Source organism: Dreissena polymorpha, chromosome 7 (genome assembly GCF_020536995.1).
Source record: "Dreissena polymorpha isolate Duluth1 chromosome 7, UMN_Dpol_1.0, whole genome shotgun sequence".
Lineage (NCBI taxonomy): Eukaryota > Metazoa > Mollusca > Bivalvia > Myida > Dreissenidae > Dreissena > Dreissena polymorpha.
The window spans coordinates 90,267,122-90,292,195 of record NC_068361.1 but is presented as its reverse complement, the minus strand read 5'-3'; the positions used below and the strand labels follow the sequence as shown (position 1 = coordinate 90,292,195).

The following is a 25,074-nucleotide window of genomic DNA, read 5'->3' as shown; positions in this document are numbered from 1 at the left end:
ACATGCACACACACATCACGCACAATTGTTCTAGGGTTTTTTCTCATAAATTTTTACGTTCAACAACTGTTCCTTTTTAATTTTAGAACACTTTCAGTATGATAACAGAAGTTCAGTTCTAGTTGATGAACTTCCAGTACAATTCTAGAAAAGTTCCCATGCAGACAGCCAGTATTCAAGTACTGAGCATAGTTAATAATAATACATAACAAATTAACAACTGTTGTAAATTTGTTATTTATTATACTATGCTCAGTACTGTTGAACACGGACTTAATTCAATTATCCAAGTTTCAAATTCCTAAATTAAAAAAAATAAAAATAAATTAAGACAAAAAACAAACACAAAATACAATTCACAAAATATATAACTGGTCTTTTTTATACAAGAAGTAACCAAAATAAAACATGTCACCAGCCACAGACTGCCAGGCTTAACACAGAGGCTAGTTTTTAAAAATGTTTGTCCAAGTCTTCCACTGCCGTTTTCCTTTTCTTCTGAGAATATTGAACACCGGTCACTGCCTCCGGGTCCTTTTTGGTATGAGGTACATTGTATACTGCTCACATGTGCTCTACAGAATAAAAAATCATAAAAATGTCTAAAGCAAAGAGTTATTTACATTCAAACTATAACAAGAGATTGCAAAGCAATATGGTCCCCAGGCTACCTGTTAAACTTCACTAATTTAAGTTTGTTAAATATATTTGTTGCCATAGCAACCAGAATTCTTGCATTATAAACAACATGAAATGACATGCAAAATGTCCTTATTGTCATCTGTTCATGTTTCAAGTTTCATGAAAAAATACTTAGAACTTTTAAAGTTATCCCAGGATCCAGATAAGTGTAACTGACTTAGACCAATATATTGAATTCCAAAAAGACAAAATACTTTCAGGTAGTTAACATTGAATAACTTATCTAGCCCAGGGCATGACAATATTTACCATGAATGTGTGGCCCTGTAAGTCCTCTAGGTAAATGCGCTTAAAGAGCCGCTTTGCTGTTGGATTATTTCCCTGCCAAACTCTGCAGTATGTTCCATCAACTGGTCAATGGTAATAAAAGCACATAATGAAAATGTATAGGGAAAGTAATTCATGAATTGTTTTAAATATTAAGTTGTTAAATGGTCTTTAGAAAGAGAACTGAAAACGAAGTGAATACATCGCAAAGCACTAAGCAAAACTTAATTTGTTGGTATGATTAGTACAAATTTATTATTGCTATAATTAGAATGATGTGTAATTCTATTGGTATGAAAATGCACACTCAGATACCTAAAAACCAATTCCATTGGTTTAATTTTTTATTTACAAGCAAATACCTTGAATTGATATCCCCCGCCAACATGCTTCTGGACACATAAGTATTATATTTGACACTCAAACAAGCATTTTTTAAAGATACAAAGGGCCATAACCCCGTTTTTAACAGATGGTGTACAATTCCATTTGGCGTTTATCATCCTCTTATCCATATATATACTCGAACCAGGATTCAATGAAATCCGCCAAAGCACTTCCAGGATATGGCTTTGGAAACACAAAAAAGCATTTTTTCAAGATACAAAGGGCCATTATAACTCTGTTATTAACCAATGGTGTACAATGCCATTTGGCATGCATCATCCTCTTATCCATATACATACTCATACCAAGTTTCAGTGAAATCTGCCAAAGCACTTCCAAGATATGGCTACGGACGGATGGAAAGACGGACAGACGGAAGGATGGAAGGACGGACAGACAACGCCAAAACAATATCCCTTCGCCTATGGCGGGGGATAATAATAAACATTAACACCATTCATAAATGAGCATTGAGTGCTCAACATGCACAGTACAAAACTTCCTTAGCCTGCAGTTCCATAACCTTGCATGATAAAATTCCGATACTACATTCAACGTTATTAATTTCTCCACATAGGTCTTATTACTTCCTTTTTCAACCTGCAAACTCCACTAAGTAAAAATTTGGGTGACAGCTGCTTTTAAACTAATATTTGCCATACTAAAACCTCAAATATCACATAAAAAGGTCTACAATAATGTCATAAGAAGATTAAATTTAAAAGGAATATGTAGAAATAATAAAAATCACAAACCTTCAGTTGTTGTTCTATTCCTAGACAGACTGCTCAAACACTGTATGCATCACATGCAGTTCCAGAACTGTTCCAATTTCTAGAACAAATTTATAATTATCTTTATTGCATTTTCTTTTAAATACAAAATACATGATGCAAATAAATTCATACATGTATTAAACTACAAATACATTTCAGACAACCAAAGTTATTTTCCATTGATTTCCATCCAAGAAAATGTATAAGTTATTTTCCATAACGATTTCCGTTGAAAAGAATGGCTAAGTCCAACTTTCCATGGTGTTTTCCATACATTCCGTGGAAATGCATGGAATTTTAGTCGAGATTCCGTGGAATTCCATAACAGCTTCAGATTGAAAATTGGCAAGTGGATGGAATTCCATCAAATTCCATGGATTTCCATCGATTTCCGTAGAATTCCATAATATTTTCTATGGAATTCCATAAAAAAGTGCTAATGACTATGGCAGATCTACAGACGGGTATACACTTTTTTCCATTGGAAATGGGGAATAGTACCAGACCCAATTTTGAATGAAAACCCCCACTGCAAATCATTTTAAAAAGCGAAGTAAATAACACTATTAAATGCTATAATAATTCTGAATACATTTGATTTTACAGTGAATGATTTTCATGCTCCAGATAAGGATTTGTGAAATTAGTAACGCTACTGCCACTGACAGAAAGAAAAGGAGTAACGCTGAAAATCAATTAGTACCTGTACTACCATATCCAAGAATACAGGTAGTAATGTACTACCTTTATTATTGCATATTAAAGGGTGTATAGCTGACTACAGAAACATTTGCAGCAATTATAATAAATATATTTAGCTTCTTAAACAGTTACTTTATTAGGTTTTCCATTCTGAATTATGATGCAAATACAACAATTACTACACATACAAACTCATGACTAATACTGTTTTTCAATTTTCTTGACAAGAAAACACAAACCAACTAGAAAGCTCAGTTCAGTAAATGAACACGTATAATAATGTCACCGTCTCATCCATTTCCCATCGTGTTTTCTAACGTTTTTAGCCACCGATGCAATCAAATTGTTTAATATCGGGGCGACAATGTATTTTTCTGGATTTACAGATTGAATGTCAGGATGGTTAGACGACACCGTATGTAGCCATTATATGACAACAAAGTGTTGTTTTGAACCGCTTTCGGTTAAGCTGACCTTCCATTGTACGCACACATATTGATTTTGAAAGGTTTACGAGTTAGCGGAAGTCACGCGACAGAAAAGAGAATAATATCGGAACCCAGTATACAACTTTTCGGTAATTTAAATTTACGTAAAGCGACGTTAGGTTAGAGAACAACAAATCACACTGAGCTGATGCGGACGTATCGGTACGGCGAAATTTTTTCGTAAATGCGTAAAAGGGATATTAAAGTCGTAATTGTACGTCCAGTTTATAAATATAAATACGTAAACCTTCATGAAAAAGCCGTATTTACGGCTGTACGGTCTTTATCAGGAGCTCTGACTTTAATGAAGAATTATTATTATACAAGTGGGAAAAACAACATGTGTGGTGCAAATTAATCTGTCAATGTATGTATATTGAAATCTCTTAATAAGTGATTACGGGTGATAAATATAAAGCATTGTATGTCATACATACTAATTGTTTTGATTTTTTGAAACATTATTTAATGTGGACAAACACAAATTCTTGATAAAATATGTTTTCCTTACACTACCAATTACTCTGTGTCTTTGTGGGGATCTTAAAAGTGATCCTACATCTGTGATTAAACCCATAAATTGCCTACAACAATTATGTCTTTTAAGTCCTTGGTAAAAGTCACAAATGACACATTGTGATAGACAATCACACCAGCGTTACTCAAGTTCTTGCTCTTCAAACGCAGATGTTCACTATACAAAAATAGGCATGGTTGTTACTGAACAGCATATATTACTGACAGTGAATGTGTGTCAATCGGGTGTTATTTTCAGAACACAGAGATTGCTCTTCTGTAAGCAAGTGTACATGTTTCTATAGCTTATTTACATTTATTATCCTGCGCCATAGGCGGAGGGATATTGTTTTTGCGTTGTCCGTCCGTTTTTCCGTCCGTCCGGAGCCATATCTTGGAAGTGCTTTTGCGGATTTCATTCAAACTTGGTATGAGTATATATATGGATAACAGAATGATGCAAGCCAAATTGCATTGTACACCATCTGTTAATAACGGAGTTATGGCCCTTTTTATCTTGAAAAAAATGCTTTTTATGTATGTCCAGAGCCATATCTTGGAAGTGCTTTGGCAGATTTCATTGAAACTTGGTATGAGTATATATATGGATAAGAAGATGATGCACGCATAGGCATTGTACACCATCTGTTAATAACAGAGTTATGGCCCTTTGTATCTTGAAAAAAGAATGCTTTTTTTAGTGTCAAATAAAACACGTTTGTGTCCAGAAGCATATTGGCGGGGGATATCAATTCAACAAATTTGCTTGTTACATTATCAAATTATGTGGAAAATAGCAATAAGGTCCTGATTGTATTGGATGTGGTACCTAGTTATTAGGCAGTCTTGTGTCGACCTTTACTCTGGAAGCCTTTCTATTATCTACTTGGATGACACAGACATCCAGGATGTCTTAAACTTGTGCGTTTTCAGCAATCAAGCTAAAATATAATATGTTGTCATGTACATGTAAGGGGTGTTTAACATAATTTCTAACCATCTTTTATTGTCCCCTACCGATGAAACCTGAGGGAACTTATGGTTTGCGCTCTGTGTGCCTGTCAGTCAGTCAGTCAATCAGTCAGTCAGTCAGTCAGTCAGTCAGTAAGTCAGTCAGTCAGTCAGACTGTCACACTTTTCTGGATCCTTCGATAACTTTAAAAGTTCTTAATATTTTTTATGAAACTTGAAACAGGAATAGATGGCAATATGGAGATTATGCACGTCATTTAATTTTGTTCCTACATCAAAGATTACGGTTGCTATATATATATATATATATATAATTATGACAGTGGTGGAGTTTCAACAGTAGGGGACCATATTGCTTGACAATTAGGAACGGGTCCATTTACCAGACCCGTCCAAAGAAAGAAAAAAAACACTGGACAACACCCCTACACTATAACCCCCTCTAAACCCCCTTCCCCCCCAATTTTTAGCTCGGCTATTTTCGGAGAAGCCTCGAGCTATTGTCATAGCCTCCTTGTTGTCTGCCGTCCGGGCGTCGTGCTAAATCTTTACATAAGCTCTTATATTAATGTGCTTCCACCTACATGCATCTTGATGAGTTCTACACGCCACACTTCGACCTCTAATATAAAACTTTAACTTTGCCTTTAACAACATAGTGCTTCCACCTTCAACTTTGAAACTTCATATGTACATGCACCTTAATGACTTTTACACGCCACATCCATTTTTGGGTCACAAGGTCAAAGGTCAAGGTCACTGAGACATCTAATATAAAACATTAACTTTTCTTCTAACATCATAGTGCTTCCACCTACAACTTTGAAACTTCATATGTTCATGCACCTTTATGACTTTTACACGCCACATCCATTTCTGGGTCACTAGGTCAAAGGTCAAGGTTACTGAGACCTCTAATATAAAACTTTAACTTTGCCTCTAATATCACAGTGCATCCACCTTCAACTTTGACAAATTCATATGAAGATGAACCATGATGCATTCTACACGCCTTACCCATTTTGGGTCACTAGGTCAAAGGTCAAGGTCACTTTGACCACTAAAAACCACTAAAAAAATAAATAAATACATGTCCTGACAAGCTTTCGCAGCCGGGGTTAGCATGTGTCCTTTATAATCACCCTTCAAAACAACATGATATACGAAACTTGATTTCAATTAAAACATTACAGAACTTAACTTATAATCGTATGCTCACGTACGGGACTTCATTTAGCTAAGTCGTTATTCACACATATATTCCTGTCAATGACATTGCATTACTATTTTCACCACAAAGTATTGTTAAATGGTAAATGCAGTGTGTTTTATTCAGCAAAACATAAAACAAACATAATAGTATGTTTACCGGTAAATATGAATGTGAGCAAAAATATTGCGGTCATGTTTCAGTCAATATTTTGACGATATATAATAATTGAATGTGTAAGAATTACTAAGTGTGTTCTATTTTAGTATAGGGGTCAGTGTGCCCAGTGTGTCATACAAATCAACCCAAAGCTTTGATACACATGTACAACAATATTAAGGTTCATGGGGGGGGATAAATTTCATTAAAACTTCGCTTTGATTTTTCTTCATTGAATGTGGTACAATATGGTCAAACTATATATCATTTTAAAGCTTATGACGGATAGAATAACATAAACACATTTTTGACATTCAATATTTGTGTGCTTTATTCATATTTTGGTTTAAAACCAATACATTTTTACACTAATTTACAAAATCTCAATCATAAGTTAGGAAGGATATGCACTACCTTAAGTTGAATAAATACAAAGCTATATACATATACAAGGTCAAGTTAGCAACATTTCACAGAAAATGATTGTCATAAAACAACAAATGAGTTTTTATTCAACTGCCTTTTTTGGATAACTATCCTAAACAAAGTTCTAAAAATAACTAAAACGTAACTACTTTTTAAAAATACAGGTATGGTGTATAATAAGAGTCACAATTCTATTTCAAAGGCTTAACAATTTTTTTCTTTACCTCTCAACCAAATTGCAAATTTTAAACCATCTCAAATTGAAATAGATTGCAGACGACATATAAAATTGTAAAGGAATAAAGAAATTGGCAAAACTATTGATTTTATATTTCGATTCCTTCTACCAATTTTGAAAGCGTGGCCATCGCTGTGATCCGTAGAAAAACGCGCAAAACAAATCGGTTGAAACCACGTGCAGTGGTGAGAAAACCGGGTATGTGTATACACATACCTGAGAAAACACATGTACTTATTTTGACAGTTGGGTGGCAACTAGTAAAACAACTATTAACATTAATCAGCAAGAGATCGCTCTAAATAACAGAAATGACCACGTAGATATATCATTACTCACCCTATTTCAAATATTTTCCAGCTGAAAATTGTCCTCCACACGTCTTTTTTAGTTAATTTGTTTTGTTTTTCTGGAGCCGAAGTGCATCTCACAGAATATCCATCCAACTTCCGTTGTTTTCACTTTCGTTATTAAAAACTCTGTTGAAAAGAATTATTTCTACTTTTATATTGTAAAAGCGATGTATTATTATATATTATCGATAGAATAGTATACCGTGATGAATTGAACGGAGTTACGTATCGATCTTTCTGTCAGTCTGTAAGCGTACTATTTTATGCGCAATAATATAAGTACAGTGATTCGACAAAGATTGTAAACATTGGTGAAATGCTTCTTACATAGTTATTCTTTTGAGTGTTTATGAGGTCTGATCGTGCAGTTTGCAAACATCAAAGGAAAGATAACAATCCAATGCATTTGTCATCGTCAACCGTTTGGAATGTCAATTAGGCGATGAGTGAGTTTTTAGCATGTTTCTTTCTATTTTATTAATTTAAAAATGGCTGCCCCCATGGTGATGAATTGACATGTGTTCGAGTTTTGAATTTTCTAGATATGTAATCTTTTTTTACTATTTAAGCGTAACTTGCCCTCGTCAATGTCGATATTATTTACTAGTTATATTATTTTCCGCCGAAATACGTGGAATAAACATGATTCAGATTTTCGAAAATAATATATATTTTAGTGTTAAAATCGCTTTGTATTTTGATTGATTTTGTGGATGTTATGATACGTTGATGTACAAAATTGGTAGCAGTTTGAAGGAAAAACATCCTTTCAAGCATATATGTATACATTTTCAATGTGGCACTCTTCCTTTAGTCAAAGTTGAGTTCAATGCTAGGGGTCCCACATTTTTCAAAATGAAGCCTCTACATGAACCTTAACTGATTTTTGTACAAAAATTGTGCAACCTTTATCTGTATATCATATGTCAGGGCAAAGTACAAATAGTTTAATCACCCCATGTTCTATAAATGGAAAACTAATTGATAAAGTCTGATACTATTTAAATTATCTTACATTCACTTCACCTTTATAAATGATCTCGTGGTAAAACGACCTGACATGGATAAACAGGTTAACTGTTAGAACATCCACAGGATATTTTGGGTTATCGTCCTCATTATCGTAGGAACATATTAGTTCAGATTGTTGACGTTAAATATTTATCTTACACTAAGATAACTACAATATGGGATTGAATTTATTAGCTTGCAGTTACGTATGAAAAGTCTTTGTACTGTGATTTTACAAGCTCTGATTTGATTGTGGTGAATGTGGTCAGTACATGTAAAATTAAGGGCCCGTAAATGTTTTGATAACATGATTAATTTCTTTCAAACCCAACAAACAAACAATTGTCAGCTCAATTGGAGCAGTTGATCATCTATTGCAGAAAAATAGTATATGATGCAAACTGATGATCGCTAAACCTTGGCTGACAAGAAATTCACCTTTTGGACCGACAGGCTCACATATTCCCAAAGACTGAGAAATCACATCCAACGTAGACATTTAAGGGTTCGAGAAAAAAATAATATAAATAAGCCATTTTCTGGGGTCCAATAACAATTGACATGACCTACACTGACATGAGGCTACATTTATAATGAGTTTACCCTATAAAAGACAGAATATGACCAAAAGATAAATATTTTGAGTTAAAACACATACAGGATTTGAAATGGTGTTTTTACAAACGATTATGACATCATCTTTCCAACCATGCATACTTAAATATAAGAAAGAATGGTCATGCCGTTAATTGAAATAAAACTTAACACTCTCTTTATAGAAAGACATAATTTATTTGAATATTTGTAACCTTTATATTTTCTCAGGGAGTTTTCTCATATTGTGTCGTGTTTATAGAAATCAAGAGTGTATACATGCAATAATTATTGATTTTGTATAAATAAATCATTGAGTGTATTTAAAATCTACATTTTATATATTTAAACATACTTGATCATTAAACCAAAATGAGTATGTTTCGAGTAGTTTGTTGTCACATGGGTATCAGGTTGTTAAGCTCTCAACTAGTTTCGCCCTAGGTTATTTTGCTTTTTAGCTCATCTATTTTTTGAAAAAAAAAATGAGCTATTGTCATCACCTTGGCGTCGGCGTCCGGTTAAGTTTTGTCTTTTCTCATAAAGTATCAATGCTATTGCATTCAAACTTGGTACACTTACTTATTATCATGAGGGGACTTGGCAGGCAAAGTTAGATAACGCTGGCTTGCATTTTGACAGAATTATGTGCCTTTTTTATACTTAGAAAATTGAAAATAAAGGCTTTATGTTCAATGGAGCCCTTGGTAAAAAAATTTGACCATTCCCTAAGAATCACTTTTTTTGTATGGATTTATTTAGCATAATAACTTTTTCTGTTAAACCACAATGTCTACAGCGTTGATATTTCATATGTAAAATCCAAATGTGTTCCACTAAAAAGACTGTTCTAGATATTTTCCCCAGGTTTCTGAAGTGGAAATGCTTCATTGTCGCATAATTGATATAGACCTACATACATGTAGTTGAATTATGTTTAAAATCCTCTCTACAAGCCAAGTGAGAGGTGTAATATTTGGCATGTAACATCATATAGTTGTCCTGTACTTAGTTTGATTCAATCATTTTTATGTCCCCCACTATAGTAGTGGGGGACATATTGTTTTTGCCCTGTCTGTTGGTTGATTGGTTGGTTGGTCTGTTGGTCTGTTGGTTGGTCTGTTTGCGCCAACTTTAACATTTTGCAACAACTTTTGCTATATTGAATATAGCAACTTGATATTTGGCATGCATGTGTATCTCATGGAGCTGCACATTTTGAGTGATGAAGGGTCAAGGTCATCCTTTAAGGTCAGAGGTAAAATATAAGTGGCCAAAATCGCTCATTTTATGAATACTTTTGCAATATTGAAGATAGCAACTTGATATTTGGCATGCATGTGTATCTCATGGAGCTGCACATTTTTAGTGGTGAAAGGTCAAGGGCAAGGTCATCCTTCAAGGTCAGAGGTCAAATATATGTGGCCCAAATCACTTATTTTATAAATACTTTTGCAATATTGAAGATAGCAACTTGATATTTGGCATGCATGTGCATCTCATGGAGCTGCACATTTTGAGTGGTGAAAGGTCAAGGTCATTCTTCAAGGTCAGAGGTCAAATATATATGGCCCAAATCGCTTATTTTTGAATACTTTTGCAATATTGAAGATAGCAACTTGATATTTGGCATGCATGTGTATCTCATGGAGCTGCACATTTTGAGTGGTGAAAGGTCAAGGTCATCCTTCACAAGGTCAAGGTCATCCTTCAAGGTCAAACGTCATATAGGGGGACATTGTGTTTCACAAACGCATCTTGTTTTTTTTGGTCCTCGATAAAAAACTGTTCAACACATGCCCCTGGGGTAAAATTTGGCCATGCCCCATTACACAGGTGAGTGATCAATGCCATTCTTTGCCCTCTTGTTAAAAAAATTAAATAAATATAACAATGTTCCTTTATGAATGTCTGCTTGAAAATAGAGAATATGTATTGCTTAAATAATTTTTATGGTAAGTGGAAAATATTGCTGTTATACCCCTTTAAGCTACTGTAATCCTTTAATTCTTAAACAATTTAAACAGCTTTATGGAAAACAAAATAATGTTCTTTGGTTGAACAAGTTTCTATGATGTTTTATCTTAAAACTTATCGATATTCCTCACAAAATTTTAAATAGCTCAGCAAATGAGATACTCCTTAAAGAAAATTCCTTTGTGTGAAATAGACATGCTCAAATATCCAAAACCATTAATTTGTATTATGTATCCTTTAAACTGAATAATTTTCAATATGATATTTAAGCAAATTAGCCAATGCATGGTTTATTAAACCCATTCCAATAAGCATTGGAAATTTATCAACATATTATTTTTATTACTTTTTGTGCACTTTGCATGTCAGATTTGTGTGAAATAGTAGTTTTGATATTGGCATTCTTGAATTACTTTAATTTAAATTTAAAACTTACAAAACTTTTAAAATCAATGTTGTTAAGTTCCTATATATGTATTTACGTTTCGCTTGATTTGTCATTGTCAGCTCGGGTACTACTAACATGTACCCTGGGTACTCTTGATAATACTTAAATGTACCCCGCGTACCGAAAATATACTAACACGTATCCGGTCAATTGAGACTGTACCCGAGATGCATTCCCGTCTAAAATCCAATGTCGTCAAAATGTTTGTTTAGCAGGAGTTTCAATAATATAAAGGTCATTTTACAGAATATTGACATAAATATGAATATATTTATTTGAAAAAAAAAGACGGCAAAAGACCAATTTAGCGTTAGGTTACGTTTCACTATAGTTTCGGTACCCGGGGTACATTTAAGTATACTAAGGAGCTCCGGGGTAAATTTTAGTAGTACCCGAGCCGAAAATGACCAATGGAGCTTAAGTTTCCCTTCAAATAATTGGTTTGTATATATTAATGCTGTGCACGTGCCCATCATGGGTTGGTCTGTAGGTGGGTATGTAGACTATTTTTGTTCTGCTTATATCTGGTGAATGCATTGGTGTACAATCTTGCAAATTGGTATGTTGGTTATTAGTGAAAACTTGAATGCACTTGTTAATGTTTAGGTCAACATGTCAAAGGTCAGTGTCACAAGGTTTAGTGATTTCTTTGGTGGAAAGTAATAAACATACACAGTTTAAGGGCAAGGTCACATGATCTGATATCATAATATTAGTTTGCACACAAAATCTAGAGAACCTGCTAATGTTAGAAAATATTGAACAATATTTGTGATGTTCGCCTTCACTAACTACATGCCTTATACATTGTTCAATTTCTGTCCATTTATCAATATGCATTCAAACTCACTGCATTTAGTCTGGCCTATCTATCTGTTAAACACGATCTAGTTTCCAATTCGTTATCTTCTTTGCCACAATTGGAAATGTAATATATTCAATACCCACGTGACCCAATAGTCCCATTACAGTTTACACTGTTTACTGCTTACAATTGATTGTCATTTGACAGTCTACACATGTATTTGTTTTCTGTTCAGTTCAAAATACTTGATGGCTTAACCATTTTAGGTTTAACTGGATTTTTGTTCAGTACATATTTTGTGATTGCTTGACTTTTTAATAAAAGATTTAAATGTCTTTTCTGAACTACTTATTTGTATTCACAGAGATACTGTGAAATTAAGAATTTTCCTGAACGTTTTGTTTTCTTAAAATGTCAATTATCAAAATGGCGGACTTGTCTATGTCTTCTCATGCCAAAGGCTCTGATGAGGTTAAGGATTTTATTTGTTTGTCATGCAAAGAGCAAGCAAAATTTAATGCAGATTTTTACTGCAAAACATGTTTGAAACTTTATTGTGGGAAATGTATTCCGTTGCATGATAAGTGGTTTAAAAACATTCAGCATATGGAAGGAATGACATGAAAGAATGGCCAGTTTCAAAACTGGTGGAGGAATTTCTGTTAAAGTGTGAAGCGCATAAGGACGACAAAATTGAAATGTTATGTGATGACCACAGTCATCTGTGCTGCACAAAGTGTGCCTTCAATAATCACAGGTATTTCTGAAATACTTTGCCGTATATTTTGATTTATGGTATTTTAACAAACACATTTGTTTCCTGAAATTTTTGTGAAAAGTATGAAATACTATGCAATTTTAAAACTTCACCTCTATTCTAAATTTTGGAAAAGACTTATGAAGTTAATTTGAAATTTGCACATTACTGCTTGAGATCCTTTGCTACCAGGTTGCAAATTTAATCATGATGTTATGACACTTCTTGACCACATGCGGGTGTTGTTGCACATGGAAATTGATGCATGGGAACAATATTGATTATCTTGCTGGTGTTGTTTTTCTTTGGATAGTAAGCTGAAAAAGATTTGATCTTCCACCAAGTTTCTTGAAATTACCCCTTAGAGGTAAAAAATTGCCACGCCCAAGGATCAAAAGATTAATAGACGTATATAGTAAATAACTTTTGAGATCTTCTCTGAATCCATATGAGTCATGGGTTTGATTTCAGTTTTTAATATCTGGTAAGTTTATTGTCCCCTACCAGTTTCACCGGAGGGGACCTATGGTTTGCGCTCTGTGAGTCTGTCTGTCTGTCTGTCTGTCTTGTTCTGGATCCTGCGATAACTTAAAAAAGTTCTTCATATTTTTTCATGAAACTTAAACATAGATAGATGGCAATATGGACATTATGCACGTCATTTCATTTTCTTCCTATGTCAAAAATTCTGGTTGCTATGGCAACAAGTAGACTAGAAATACTGCTGAAAATGGTTGTTTTCTGGATCCTGCGATAACTTTACAAGTTCTTCATATTTTTATGCCCCCCTTCAAAGAAGAGGGGGTATATTGCTTTGCTCATGTCGGTCGGTCGGTAGGTCGGCCAGTCGGTCGTTGTTTCATGAAACTTGAAACATGGATAGATGGCAATATGGAAATTATGCACGTCATTTCATATTGTTCCTAATTCAAAAATTATGGTTGCTATGGCAACAAATAAAAAAATATGACAATGGTTGAATTTTTAACAATGGTGGAGCCGGTAGGGTACATATATTGCTTGGCAATAGTCTTGTTTAAATCATTCCTCTGCGGTGAAAAATGGCCCTCTCTCTCTCTATATATATATATATACATAGCATTTACTTGTGAAGCATGTGTTACACTCTTCAATAAATTTATGTTTACTGCTGTTTATTGGTCAAAACACAATGATAAGGAGTTCTTATTTAAGGGAGATTTATATTTTTTGTGATGGCATTAGCCTGTGGCCTTAATAACAATGCATTAGAAAAACAATAGGTTTGAAAGTGCGTTTAAATTCAAACATTACATAACTTAATATAAGAATCTAATGATCATATACGGGAGGTCCTTTAGCTTGGAGTTATTTTAAAATGGATTTACAGTAAACAAATAATGATCTCTATAATCACTGTAAAGCCAGTCACACAGCATAGGCAATCACTCACAAGCCTTTTACACAAGACATTATTCCGGTGAACAAGAATTATTATCCCCCGCCATAGGCGGATGGATATTGTTTTGCCTTTGTCTGTCGGACTGTGTTTCCGTCCGCACTTCCGTCCATACGGCACTTTTGTGTCCAGAGCCATATCTTTGAAGTTCTTTGGCGGACTTTATTAAAATTTGGTATGAGTATATATATGGTTAAGAGAATGCTGTGCTCCAAATGGCATAGTACAACATCTGTTAATAACAGATTTATGGCCCTTTGTTTCTTGAAAAAAATAATTTTTATGCCCCCCTTCGAAGAGAGGAGGTATATTGTTTTGCAAATGTCGGTCGGTCTGTCGATCCGTCCGTTCGTCCACCAGATGGTGTCTGGATGAAAACTCAAGAACGCTTAGGCCTAGGATCATGAAACTTCATAGGTACATTGATCGTGACTGACAGATGACCCCTATTGATTTTCAGGTCACTAGGTCAAAGGTCAAGGTCACAGTGATTCAAAATAGTAAAATGGTTTCTGGATGATAACTCAAGAATGCTTAGGCCTAGGATCATGAAACTTTATAGGTAAATTGATCATGACACGCAGATGACCCTATTGATTTTCAGGTCACTATGTCAAAGGTCAAGGTCACAGTGACACGAAATAGTAAAATTGTTTCCAGATAAAAACACAAGAATGCTTACGCATAGGATCATACAACTTCATAGGTACATTGATCATGACTGGCAGATGACCCCTATCAATTTTCAGGTCACTAGTTCAAAGGTCAAGGTCACAGTAAATCGAAATAGTAAAATGGTTTCTGGATGATAACTCAAGAATGCTTAGGCCTAGGATCATGAAACTTTATAGGTACATTGATCATGACACGCAGATGACCCTATTGATTTTCAGGTCACTATGTCAAAGGTCAAGGTCACAGTGACACGAAATAGTAAAATTGTTTCCAGATAAAAACTCAAGAATGCTCACGCCTAGGATCATACAACTTCATAGGTACATTGATCATGACTGGCAGATGACCCCTATCAATGTTCAGGTCACTAGTTCAAAGGTCAAGGTCACAGTAAATCGAAATAGTAAAATGGTTTCCGGATGATAACTCAATAATGCTTAGACCTAGGATCATGAAACTTCATAGGATGGTCACTTGGTCAAAGGTCAAGGTCACAGTGACATGAACAGTAAAATGGTTTCCTGGTTAACTCAAGAATAATTAGGCCTCGGATCATGAAACTTCATAGGTACATTGATCATGATTGGCAGATGACCCCTATTGATTTTCAGGTCACTAGGTCAAAGGTCAAGGTCACAGTGACACAAAACGTATGCACACAATGGCTGCCTCTACAACTGACAGCCCATATGGGGGGCATGCATGTTGTACAAACAGCCCTTGTTTTATTTGAGTATTTTTACTTTAGACATTGGTCTGTGTATATTTGTTGAAAATGTGCAATCCACTCTGTTCAATATTAAGTACACTATACTGTAAAAAAATATGTGTTATATAATCATGAACGTGTTTTGTGAGTTGGAATTCATTAACATTGGGAAATTAACATGTTAATATCTAAATAGCTCATAAACAGTGATTGGCTCTTGCTTTGCTGCCATTTAACTATTTATTTTTCAAATAATGAGAAAAAAGTAATTTTTTAAAAATTGCTGTTTTTCTTATTTTGTGTAGGATAAAATTAAGTGAAAATATTACACATATAGCCCAATATTTTAAAAAAATCATTGACTCTAGGCTTGCTACTTTATGACATTTCAATATCACATATAATAAACAATAGACCTTTCTCTTGGAGCCTCCTTTTAAACATTTTACAATGGCGTCTTTTCTTTTCCACGAATAGATCGTGTGACAACAACAAGCTAGTCTAAGATTGTTTATACTAAGACTTTATTGAGAAATAGAGGACTTCCTGTAAGAATGATTTGCGGGGTAATTTTGCTTTGCATCTGTCCTTTATCAGTTGGTCCGTAGACCAATTGTTTCCACATGATATCTATAGTGAATGCTTTGACTTACATCCATGCAACATGTTTTATGTTTACATCGAGGAAGATTAAGATGTAAATCCATGTGAAGGTCCATAGGTCAAAGGTCACATAAGCTTATATCATGAAATTATATAGGTGTAGTTGTCAGTTTCAGTACCTGTATTACCCATTATAACAATTGTTGAAGCAGATTATGATAAAACACTGCAGGAATATTGGACATGCTACATTTACCCTATTACCAGATGAAAATCGATAGTATAATAATGATCATATAAACTTTAGCTTTATATAATCACTTTTTTTGATCAGATTTGTGTTTTTATCAACAAATTGGAGAATATGTTTTTGTCAACTACGGGAAGATAAAACAGTAAAAAATGCGATATTTTATAATTATTAATGGAAAAAGGGAGGACATAATAGGATACAAAGAATTGTATGTGTGTTTTGGATAAAGATCAAGTTTATCATGCTCGACTCGAACCATGGTAGCACCCGGCAAGTCTCGCGCTACCATGGTTCTAAGCCTTGCATGATAAACTTGATCTTTATCCAAAACTCACATAATATTCTCTATATATATTACAGTAGATTCTACTGCCATTATAAAATCTTTCAGTCAATGAATTTGAATCCACTTATGACAGTTGTTTGTGAACAATATATTGATTTTCGTTGCTGGCTTATTTAAAAATGTTTGAAAATAGATATTAATTATAAGTCATGCCTGCTTTGTGTGGGGTGGGAGAGCATCAATGATCTTTTCTTGCATGTGTTATTATTTATAGTGTGGTCAAGGTTTACAATATTAAAAGTGAAAATAATGTTAACAACTAAAAATGTGTTCTTAGTACATGGATACCTCTACAATCCAATTTGTTCCTCAACTGCACAAATATAACAAAAATGTGAACAAAAATATGGAGTTGCAAGAGTGTACCTGACGATTAATATGTTGCTGTAGACGTATACCTCTATCAACAATCCTTTTTGAGGTATGGTTCTCACTATTGAAAGAAATATGATTGTTTGGTTAAAGGGACATAACTCTTCTTATGTAAGAAGAAATTTCACATGGTGGGTAATACATTTTTAATATTTCATCCCACTATCAGCTGTACTCTTTGAGTAACTCACAACACAATTTTATATGTGATTTATTTACTAAACAGTGGCCATATCTCTGGGTATGTTGAAAAAGATATACCAAAATTTGCAGGTGGTCAAAATTACACGATGATAACTATTAATGCAAAGTGTCAGTCCTCTAGTAGCAATACTGTTTAATGTTCACTAGACACACATTTTAAAATTCATTTTTTATAATGATTAAATTATTACTACAATCATAATGAAAAAAACAGAATCAAAATTTAGAGTTGCACAAGCTCACATGCCTGTTTACTTTACTTGTTAAGTTGCAGGAATACGTGTTGAGTTATATACGACTGAAAAGTCACATGGATGGAAGGACAGGGAAAAGCGCAAATCTGCATACTCCCATATAAAACCTAAGAAAAGAGTTCTTTTTTATGTTTGTTTTATTTTAAATTGTATACGTGTTTGAAGTATTACATAAAATCGCTTACTATTCTTAGGTATGTTCATTGCATTGTATTATTTGGTCATTTCAGCCAGTGCAGTAAAGTGACTCCAATTAATGAGCTGACCAACAAGCAGCCCACAGACCTACAGGGCCTGTTAGTGGAGCTGGAAACTGTCTTGGGAGAAATAAAAAGTCTTCAGATCAGTCAGGAGGCCAGCGTTGAGTCATTGCAGAAAACATACAATGAACATGGGGCAGTCTTAATAGAACAAGTGAGTGGCAATTTAAATGCTGATATAGATAAGTGGGGAAATAAGTATTTGGGCACATCGGGGAAAAGTAAGCAATATATAAAAGAAGACATGTGTAGAAGTGTACTTTCTATCTTGAATGAATTTGATAATATTACTGTGAAGGAACTAAACGAGATGAAAGTTGAAGTCATAAGCATAAAAGGGTCAGTTACAAGTTCCATTCATAAATGCACCAGTCTTCACAGTGACTTGTTACAATTACTTGAAATCGTTCAGAAAATTGGAGATAATAAGGAGCTCTGCCTTATAGCCAGCATAAAATGTAAACATATCATACAGCAGGCATTGACTCTGCTTGGAAAGTCTGTCAAGATGTTTAAGGTCCAGGGGAAGTCTGAGCACAATGTGAGAATAACAAGTGATTCAAACACATGCTGGATCCAAGCTATATGTGCTCTCCCAGATGGGCAGGTCCTGATTGCAGACTACGATAATAAGAGAGTCAAGCTTCTGAGCCAGCAGTACCAGGTGGTGAGTCACTGGGATGTGAATGCTTATCCACAGGCCATATGTTTGATCACACCCAGTGAGGTTGCTGTGGCTGTGAATATTAGCAACATACATGAGGTCCAGTTTATCACTGTCAACCAGGGAAAGCTTGTTCCTGGCAGGAAGTTTCAGTTACAACATAAATGTACAGATATTGCCCATCACCAAGGAGACCTTTTTGTCACCTCTAGAAAAGAACTGTACAAATACACACTGAGTGGCAAACTGATCTGCAGACTCTATGAAGATTTGGATTATACACGTAAGAATCATGGTGAATCCATCCTGATAACATTTGTATTATGTACAGGGATTTGTCTAGCCATTGTGGGAAAAGGAGTCTAGTCAAATTGTGTTATTTTAAATTCATACAATGACAAATTTGGGAATTTTTATTCAATAAATGAACCAAATTAGGATTTATTTTTTAATCAACAGATCTTGACCCATCAGGCCTTTATCTTGTTATTTTGAAAAAAAATCATAAATTATAGTTATATACTTTGTGAGATGAAAATAAAATAAAATTCAGATGTCATAGCAGAAAACCTGCTGATGTATTATAAAATATTTGTTCTATAATTCATATGTGCCCTTGAATACTACTGTACATTGTAGCCAAAACAAGGTTCAGAAATATTGATTTATAAACATGAGTAATGAAGTACTTTGACTGTCACTACATGACATGTCTATAAATAGAAACTGAGTTCCTGGGAAAGAGACACTTTCTGACCTGGTCTTAATTTTGTGGTTGTTTAATGATTGTACATGTACAATATGTTTGATAAATTGAATAATTTCATAACACCATATAACAAAGGTACTCTTGTGGTTGTATTCTTTTATGAAGTGTTCAAATGTATGTATTAATTTCATTGCAATTATAGTAGTAGATCTTTGTTCATTTTAACATTTTGCTGTTGAAATTGGTTTGGTAACTAACTAGCTAGAAAAGTGTCAATAACTGTTGTTTTGAATATTTTTGATTGTTATAAACACTTGAAAAACACAAATAACGTTGTAACATGGCACATGAATTATGTCTGCTTTGGTCAATTTCACTAATTTCAGTACATAGTTATCACATGTATACATGTGTGGAAAATCTATTCATGCTGCACATAGTAACATAAACATGTTGATTGAACTGTGCAATTGTTTCCTTATGTGTAATTGTGCTACACTTCATTTCTCATTTCAACTTGTCAAATTTCTACGTAATACTGCAACTGAAGTTTAATGTCATACTAAACTATTACATTATTGGAATGTATGCATATATTTTAGATGTGTAAAGGCCTATTTATAGCAACATATGCGTAATACAATATCACTGCAGTATGTTTAATAAGATTATTTAACATTTACAGTAATTCAATATCTTGATGTTACTCTGTTTTGCAGTAGAGAAGTGTGCTGTGAGTCCCACAGGGGACAAGCTGTACATCACCATCTGGGACCAGAACAAGCTTCTCACCCTGGCCAGGGATGGCACACCCCTGGCTACATTGACAGACCCAGAACTAGTGTGGCCAGAAGGTCTACATGTGACCCCTGCAGGCCAGGTGCTGGTCTGTGGAGCCTGGTCCTACACTGTACTACAGGTGGGCTGGGAGGGAGAGAGAAAGCTGGCTACGCTGGCTACTCAAAAGGATGAAGTGAGGCACCCAGCGTCAGTCTGCTACAGCAGCACTACATCATCCATCATTGTGGGACAGTGGGGGGACAACATCCTGGTGATCAGAGTGGAATAGTGTGTACATGTATGTATTAGTTGTTGTAATTAGTGATTAGTATTTCAATGACCATGTGTTGTTTAGCATACGAACATAGTAGTGTGTGATGTTACAATACAACATTGTGTGTGTAGTTAAAGATACTCATAATTTATGTGCACATATTGTTATCTGATTACTGTGAAACCATTATTAATCGTCAGGCATTAATTTTCATAAATTTCGTCAGTCGACCGATCGGCGAATTTAAGATCCTAACGAAAAATCATGCTCTATGTTTGAACAAAAACAAACACCAAGTTGAACAATATTTAAAACTATACCGTAGACATGAGGCATTAAATTCCAACATAATCCATGCACACATTCACTGCTGTTTCGTAATCAAGATTAATCCGGTTTTGACACAAAGGGATGTAGATTACACAAGGTACTTAACTGACACGTGACACTTCTTTAAAACGCGTGTGCATTACAGCTGTATCGAATGCGTTGACTTCGTTTATGTAGAATGGTAATGAATTAGCGCTAATTGTTTATAACTTTATTACCCATTAGGTGCATTGTGTTTTTCAGGGGTGTTGCATATTAGCCATCACGCAGCGAATGCCGATGAAAGACAATAAACCAAATGAAAAGATGACGATGTGTTATCAACATGCGTATTTATCACAAATTAATAAAGAATATTTAAACTGCTGTTTGTTGTTTGATTGTTTGCGTTTAACCACACTTATTACTATTTTATATGTATCAATTTATTTATTTTTAAATTATTTACATTATTGATTTATATACCGGTAGTTTACTTTTTAAGAACAAACACACACATAGAGTTTCTAATTTTAATGTTGATATCAGAATAAAAAAGCATTTTATTTGAAAAAAAAACACACTTAACAAACTGGAACCTCTTTCGTATAACACAAAGAGTTTTAAAACGGTATTGACAGCATTTTAATAAAAATCATACCAACTAGAACACATACCCAATTGGCAATTGGCTTCGTTGTTACAAATACTCGTTAACGGTTATTCGCTCCCACTTGTCCGCTAATCATAACAATGAACGTGTTAATGGCATACATTAAGAGGGTCCATTACTGTCCCTTGATAACAAAAGACTAGTTAATTGGCATGTGACAAACAGGCGCCACCTCCTGCAGTGATTCTCAAGTGTGTTCCCGCATTCGTACCACGATTTTTCGCAACTGCGATTGATCTCGAATATGTATTACACACAAATCGGATATTGACTGACGCATTTTTTTAAAACTCAAAATCAGATATCGGCGAATTTAAGTGCTGACGAAATCGTCATTTTTATACAAATGACGAAATTTTGTGCTGTCGAAAATAAATGGTTTCACAGTATACAATGTGAGTGTTTTTGTTTGAACATAAGATCTTATGCATATTATGTTATGTTGTTATATCGTTTTTATCATTATGTTCCTAAAATTTAGTTCTTGTAAACATTTCAACTGAAAATTTAATATTTCTATATATATGCACATATATATAGCAACTGTGGCTAATTTTAGACTTTCATTTCTATAAACACCATGATGCCATGTAAGAAATGTATATGGATGAATACTTGTTTAATTAAATATGACATTGTTTAAGTAATCTTTAGAGGCGTATATATTGATATTTTACGCAATGTTTACAGAAAGGTTACACTTGATGTGAGATTTATTAATTTGCCATAGTTTATGAAGTTGAACATGTCTTATTGATTTTTATTACATTTATATAAATGTGTGTGAGTCCTAAATATACATACAAGAAATACATCAAGCTATTCTACTGCTCCAGTTGCTGCTGAGTCGGGACAACAATGCTGAGGATGTGGGGGACAAGCATGACGCAGAAGGTAAAAGAGACGCTTTGTCAGGCCTTTTCTTGGCCACTTTGGGAAAAATGCAATTTTGGGATTTTGAATTTGTTTCGTGCTAAAAGTCCGTTTAACAGACCCATTAATACTCAAGGAAAAGCCCTGCTTGTGACGCCCGTCTGTAGATCTGCCATAGTCATCAGCACTTTTCTATGGAATTCCATAGAAAATATTATGGAATTCTACGGAAATTGATGGAAATCCATGGAATTTGATGGAATTCCATCCACTTGCCAATTTTCCATCTGAAGCTGTTATGGAATTCCACGAAATCTTGACTAAAATTCCATGCATTTCCACGGAATGTATGGAAAACACCATGGAAAGTTGGACTTAGCCATTTTTTCAACGGAAATCGTTATGGAAAATAACTTATACATTTTCTTGGATGGAAATCAATGGAAAATAACTTAGAAAATTTTTGCTGATTGTCTGAAATGTATTTGTAGTTTAATACATGTATGAATTTATTTGCATCATGTATTTTGTATTTAAAAGAAAATGCAATAAAGATAATTATAATTTTTTTCTAGAAATTGGAACACTTCTGGAACTGTTCCATATTTGTGTTCTAAAACGTATGTTCTGGAATTGTTCCAAAACAGTTTTTTTAGAATAAATCCAGAACATTTGTGGAAAATGGCTTAGGACTGAAACTGTTCCAATAATTTCAAGAACCTTTTTAGAACATTTCAAGGACAAAATATGGTCAAAAATTTCTAAAAATGTTTTAAAATGTAGTTCTAGAACACATCTAGAATGCTTTAAGAACCAGTAAGTTCTACAAAAGTTCTAATGGGGAATAAGAACACATATAGAACACCTTACACTTACAAATAGCCAAATAGACTTCATAGTAGCGACAGCAGCAGCAGCAGTAGTAGTAGAAGTTGTAGATGTCGTAGCTGTATTAGTAGTAGTAGTTGTTGTTGTTGTAGTAGGTGTTGTTGTTGTAGTAATTGATGTAGTAGCAGTAGTGTTTTTTATATCAGTAGAGGTTGTGGTGGTAGTAGTAGTAGTAGAAGTAGTAGCATTAACAGTTTCTGTAGCCATAGTAGTAGCAATAGAAGTAGCAGTAGTAGCAGTTGTTGCTGTAGTAGCAGTTGTTGCTGCTGTTGTTGTTGCTGCTGTTGTTGTTGCTGCTGTTATTGTTGCTGTTGTTGTTGGTGGTGGTGTTGTTGATGCTGTAGTAATTAAAGTAGTAGTTCTGCAGAAGTAGGAGTAGTTGTTACTTTCAAAGCAATTTCTACAAGTTTAAATTCCTTAACCCTGTCCAAGTGGTATACACACTGTTTTTTCTCAATATCAAACTCAGCCAGTCCAGGTTATCAAATAACAATCTATCTGATAAGCCAAGCATGTGTTGTACATCAGATGTTGGGTATGTTTGCTGCAAATCTATTGGTTATAAGATATAACAGCCTTTTCTAATTGGCTGAATTCAAATACAGAAAGTTTACCTGTTAGATTAAAACATGAAACATGGTGGACAATGTACTGGTTTAACTTGTTAAAATAAAGTTAAAGAAATTTAACAAACAGAAGAGTTCATTAGTTTTTCCATTAAAAACACTTTCTTATATATATCATTTGGAAAGTGACATGAAATATTGATAAAGAGTGATGCATACAGTGTTTGAGCAGTCTGTCTAGGAATAGAACAACAACTGAAGGTTTGTGATTTTTATTATTTCTAAATATTCCTTTAAATTTAATCTTCTTATGACATTATTGTAGACCTTTTTATGTGATATTTGAGGTTTTAGTATGGCAAATATTAGTTTAAAAGCAGCTGTCACCCAAATTTTCACTTAGTGGAGTTTGCAGGTTGAAAAAGGAAGTAATAAGACCTATGTGGAGAAATTAATAACGTTGAATGTAGTATCGAAATTTTATCATGCAAGGTTATGGAACTGCAGGCTAAGGAAGTTTTGTACTGTGCATGTTGAGCACTCAATGCTCATTAATGGTGTTAATGTTTATTATTATCCCCCGCCATAGGGGGAGGGATATTGTTTTGGCGTTGTCTGTCCGTCCTTCCATCCTTCCGTCTGTCCGTCTTTCCATCCATCCGTAGCCATATCTTGAAAGTGCTTAAGCAGATTTCACTGAAACTTGGTATGAGTATGTATATGGATAAGAGGATGATGCATGACAAATGGCATTGTACACCATTAGTTAATAACAGAGTTATGGCCCTTTGTATCTTGAAAAAATGCTTTTTTGTGTGTCCAAGGCCATATCCTGGAAGTGCTTTGGCGGATTTCATTGAAACCTGGTTTGAGTATATATATGGATAAGAGGATGATGCACGCCAAATGGAATTGTACACCATCTGTTAAAAACGGGGTTATGGCCCTTTGTATCTTTAAAAAATGCTTGTTTGTGTGTCAAATATAATACTTGTGTCCAGAAGCATGTTGGCGGGGGATATCAATTCAACGTATTTGCTTGTAAATAAAAAATTAAACCAATGGAATTGGTTTTTAGGTATCTGAGTGTGCATTTTCATACCAATAGAATTACACATCAGTCTAATTATAGCAATAATAAATTTGTACTAATCATACCAACAAATTAAGTTATGCTTAGTGCTTTGCAATGTATTCACTTCGTTTTTAGTTCTCTTTCTAAAGACCATTTAACAACTTAATATTTAAAACAATTCATGAATTACGTTCCCTATACATTTTCATTATGTGCTTTAATTACCATTGACCAGTTGATGGAAGATACTGCAGAGTTTGGCAGGGAAATAATCCAACAGCAAAGCGGCTCTTTAAGCGCATTTACCTAGAGGGCTTACAGGGCCACAAATTCATGGTAAATATTGTCATGCCCTGGGCTA

The 25,074-nt window shown here is 34.3% G+C and overlaps 2 protein-coding genes across 5 annotated transcripts in view; both read left to right on the top strand.

The window, feature by feature from the left end:
- Nucleotides 1-25,074, top strand: part of LOC127839912 (uncharacterized) — a 239,983-nt gene that overhangs the window by 152,185 nt on the left and 62,724 nt on the right. The gene's annotated exons all lie outside the window — the stretch shown is intronic.
- LOC127837646 (uncharacterized) overlaps nt 1-25,074 on the top strand; it is a 54,078-nt gene that overhangs the window by 2,224 nt on the left and 26,780 nt on the right. For 3 of the 4 annotated variants that reach the window (XM_052364901.1, XM_052364900.1, XM_052364899.1), the window contains exons 2-4: nt 17,873-18,849; nt 19,995-20,353; nt 22,148-22,205. In XM_052364901.1, the coding sequence (XP_052220861.1) occupies nt 17,873-18,849; nt 19,995-20,344 (1,327 nt within the window). In that variant the 3' untranslated portion in view covers nt 20,345-20,353; nt 22,148-22,205. Of the gene's footprint in view, nt 1-12,243; nt 12,789-17,872; nt 18,850-19,994; nt 20,354-22,147; nt 22,206-25,074 lie in introns of those variants that run through there. The other variant, XM_052364902.1, reaches the window with a different exon arrangement.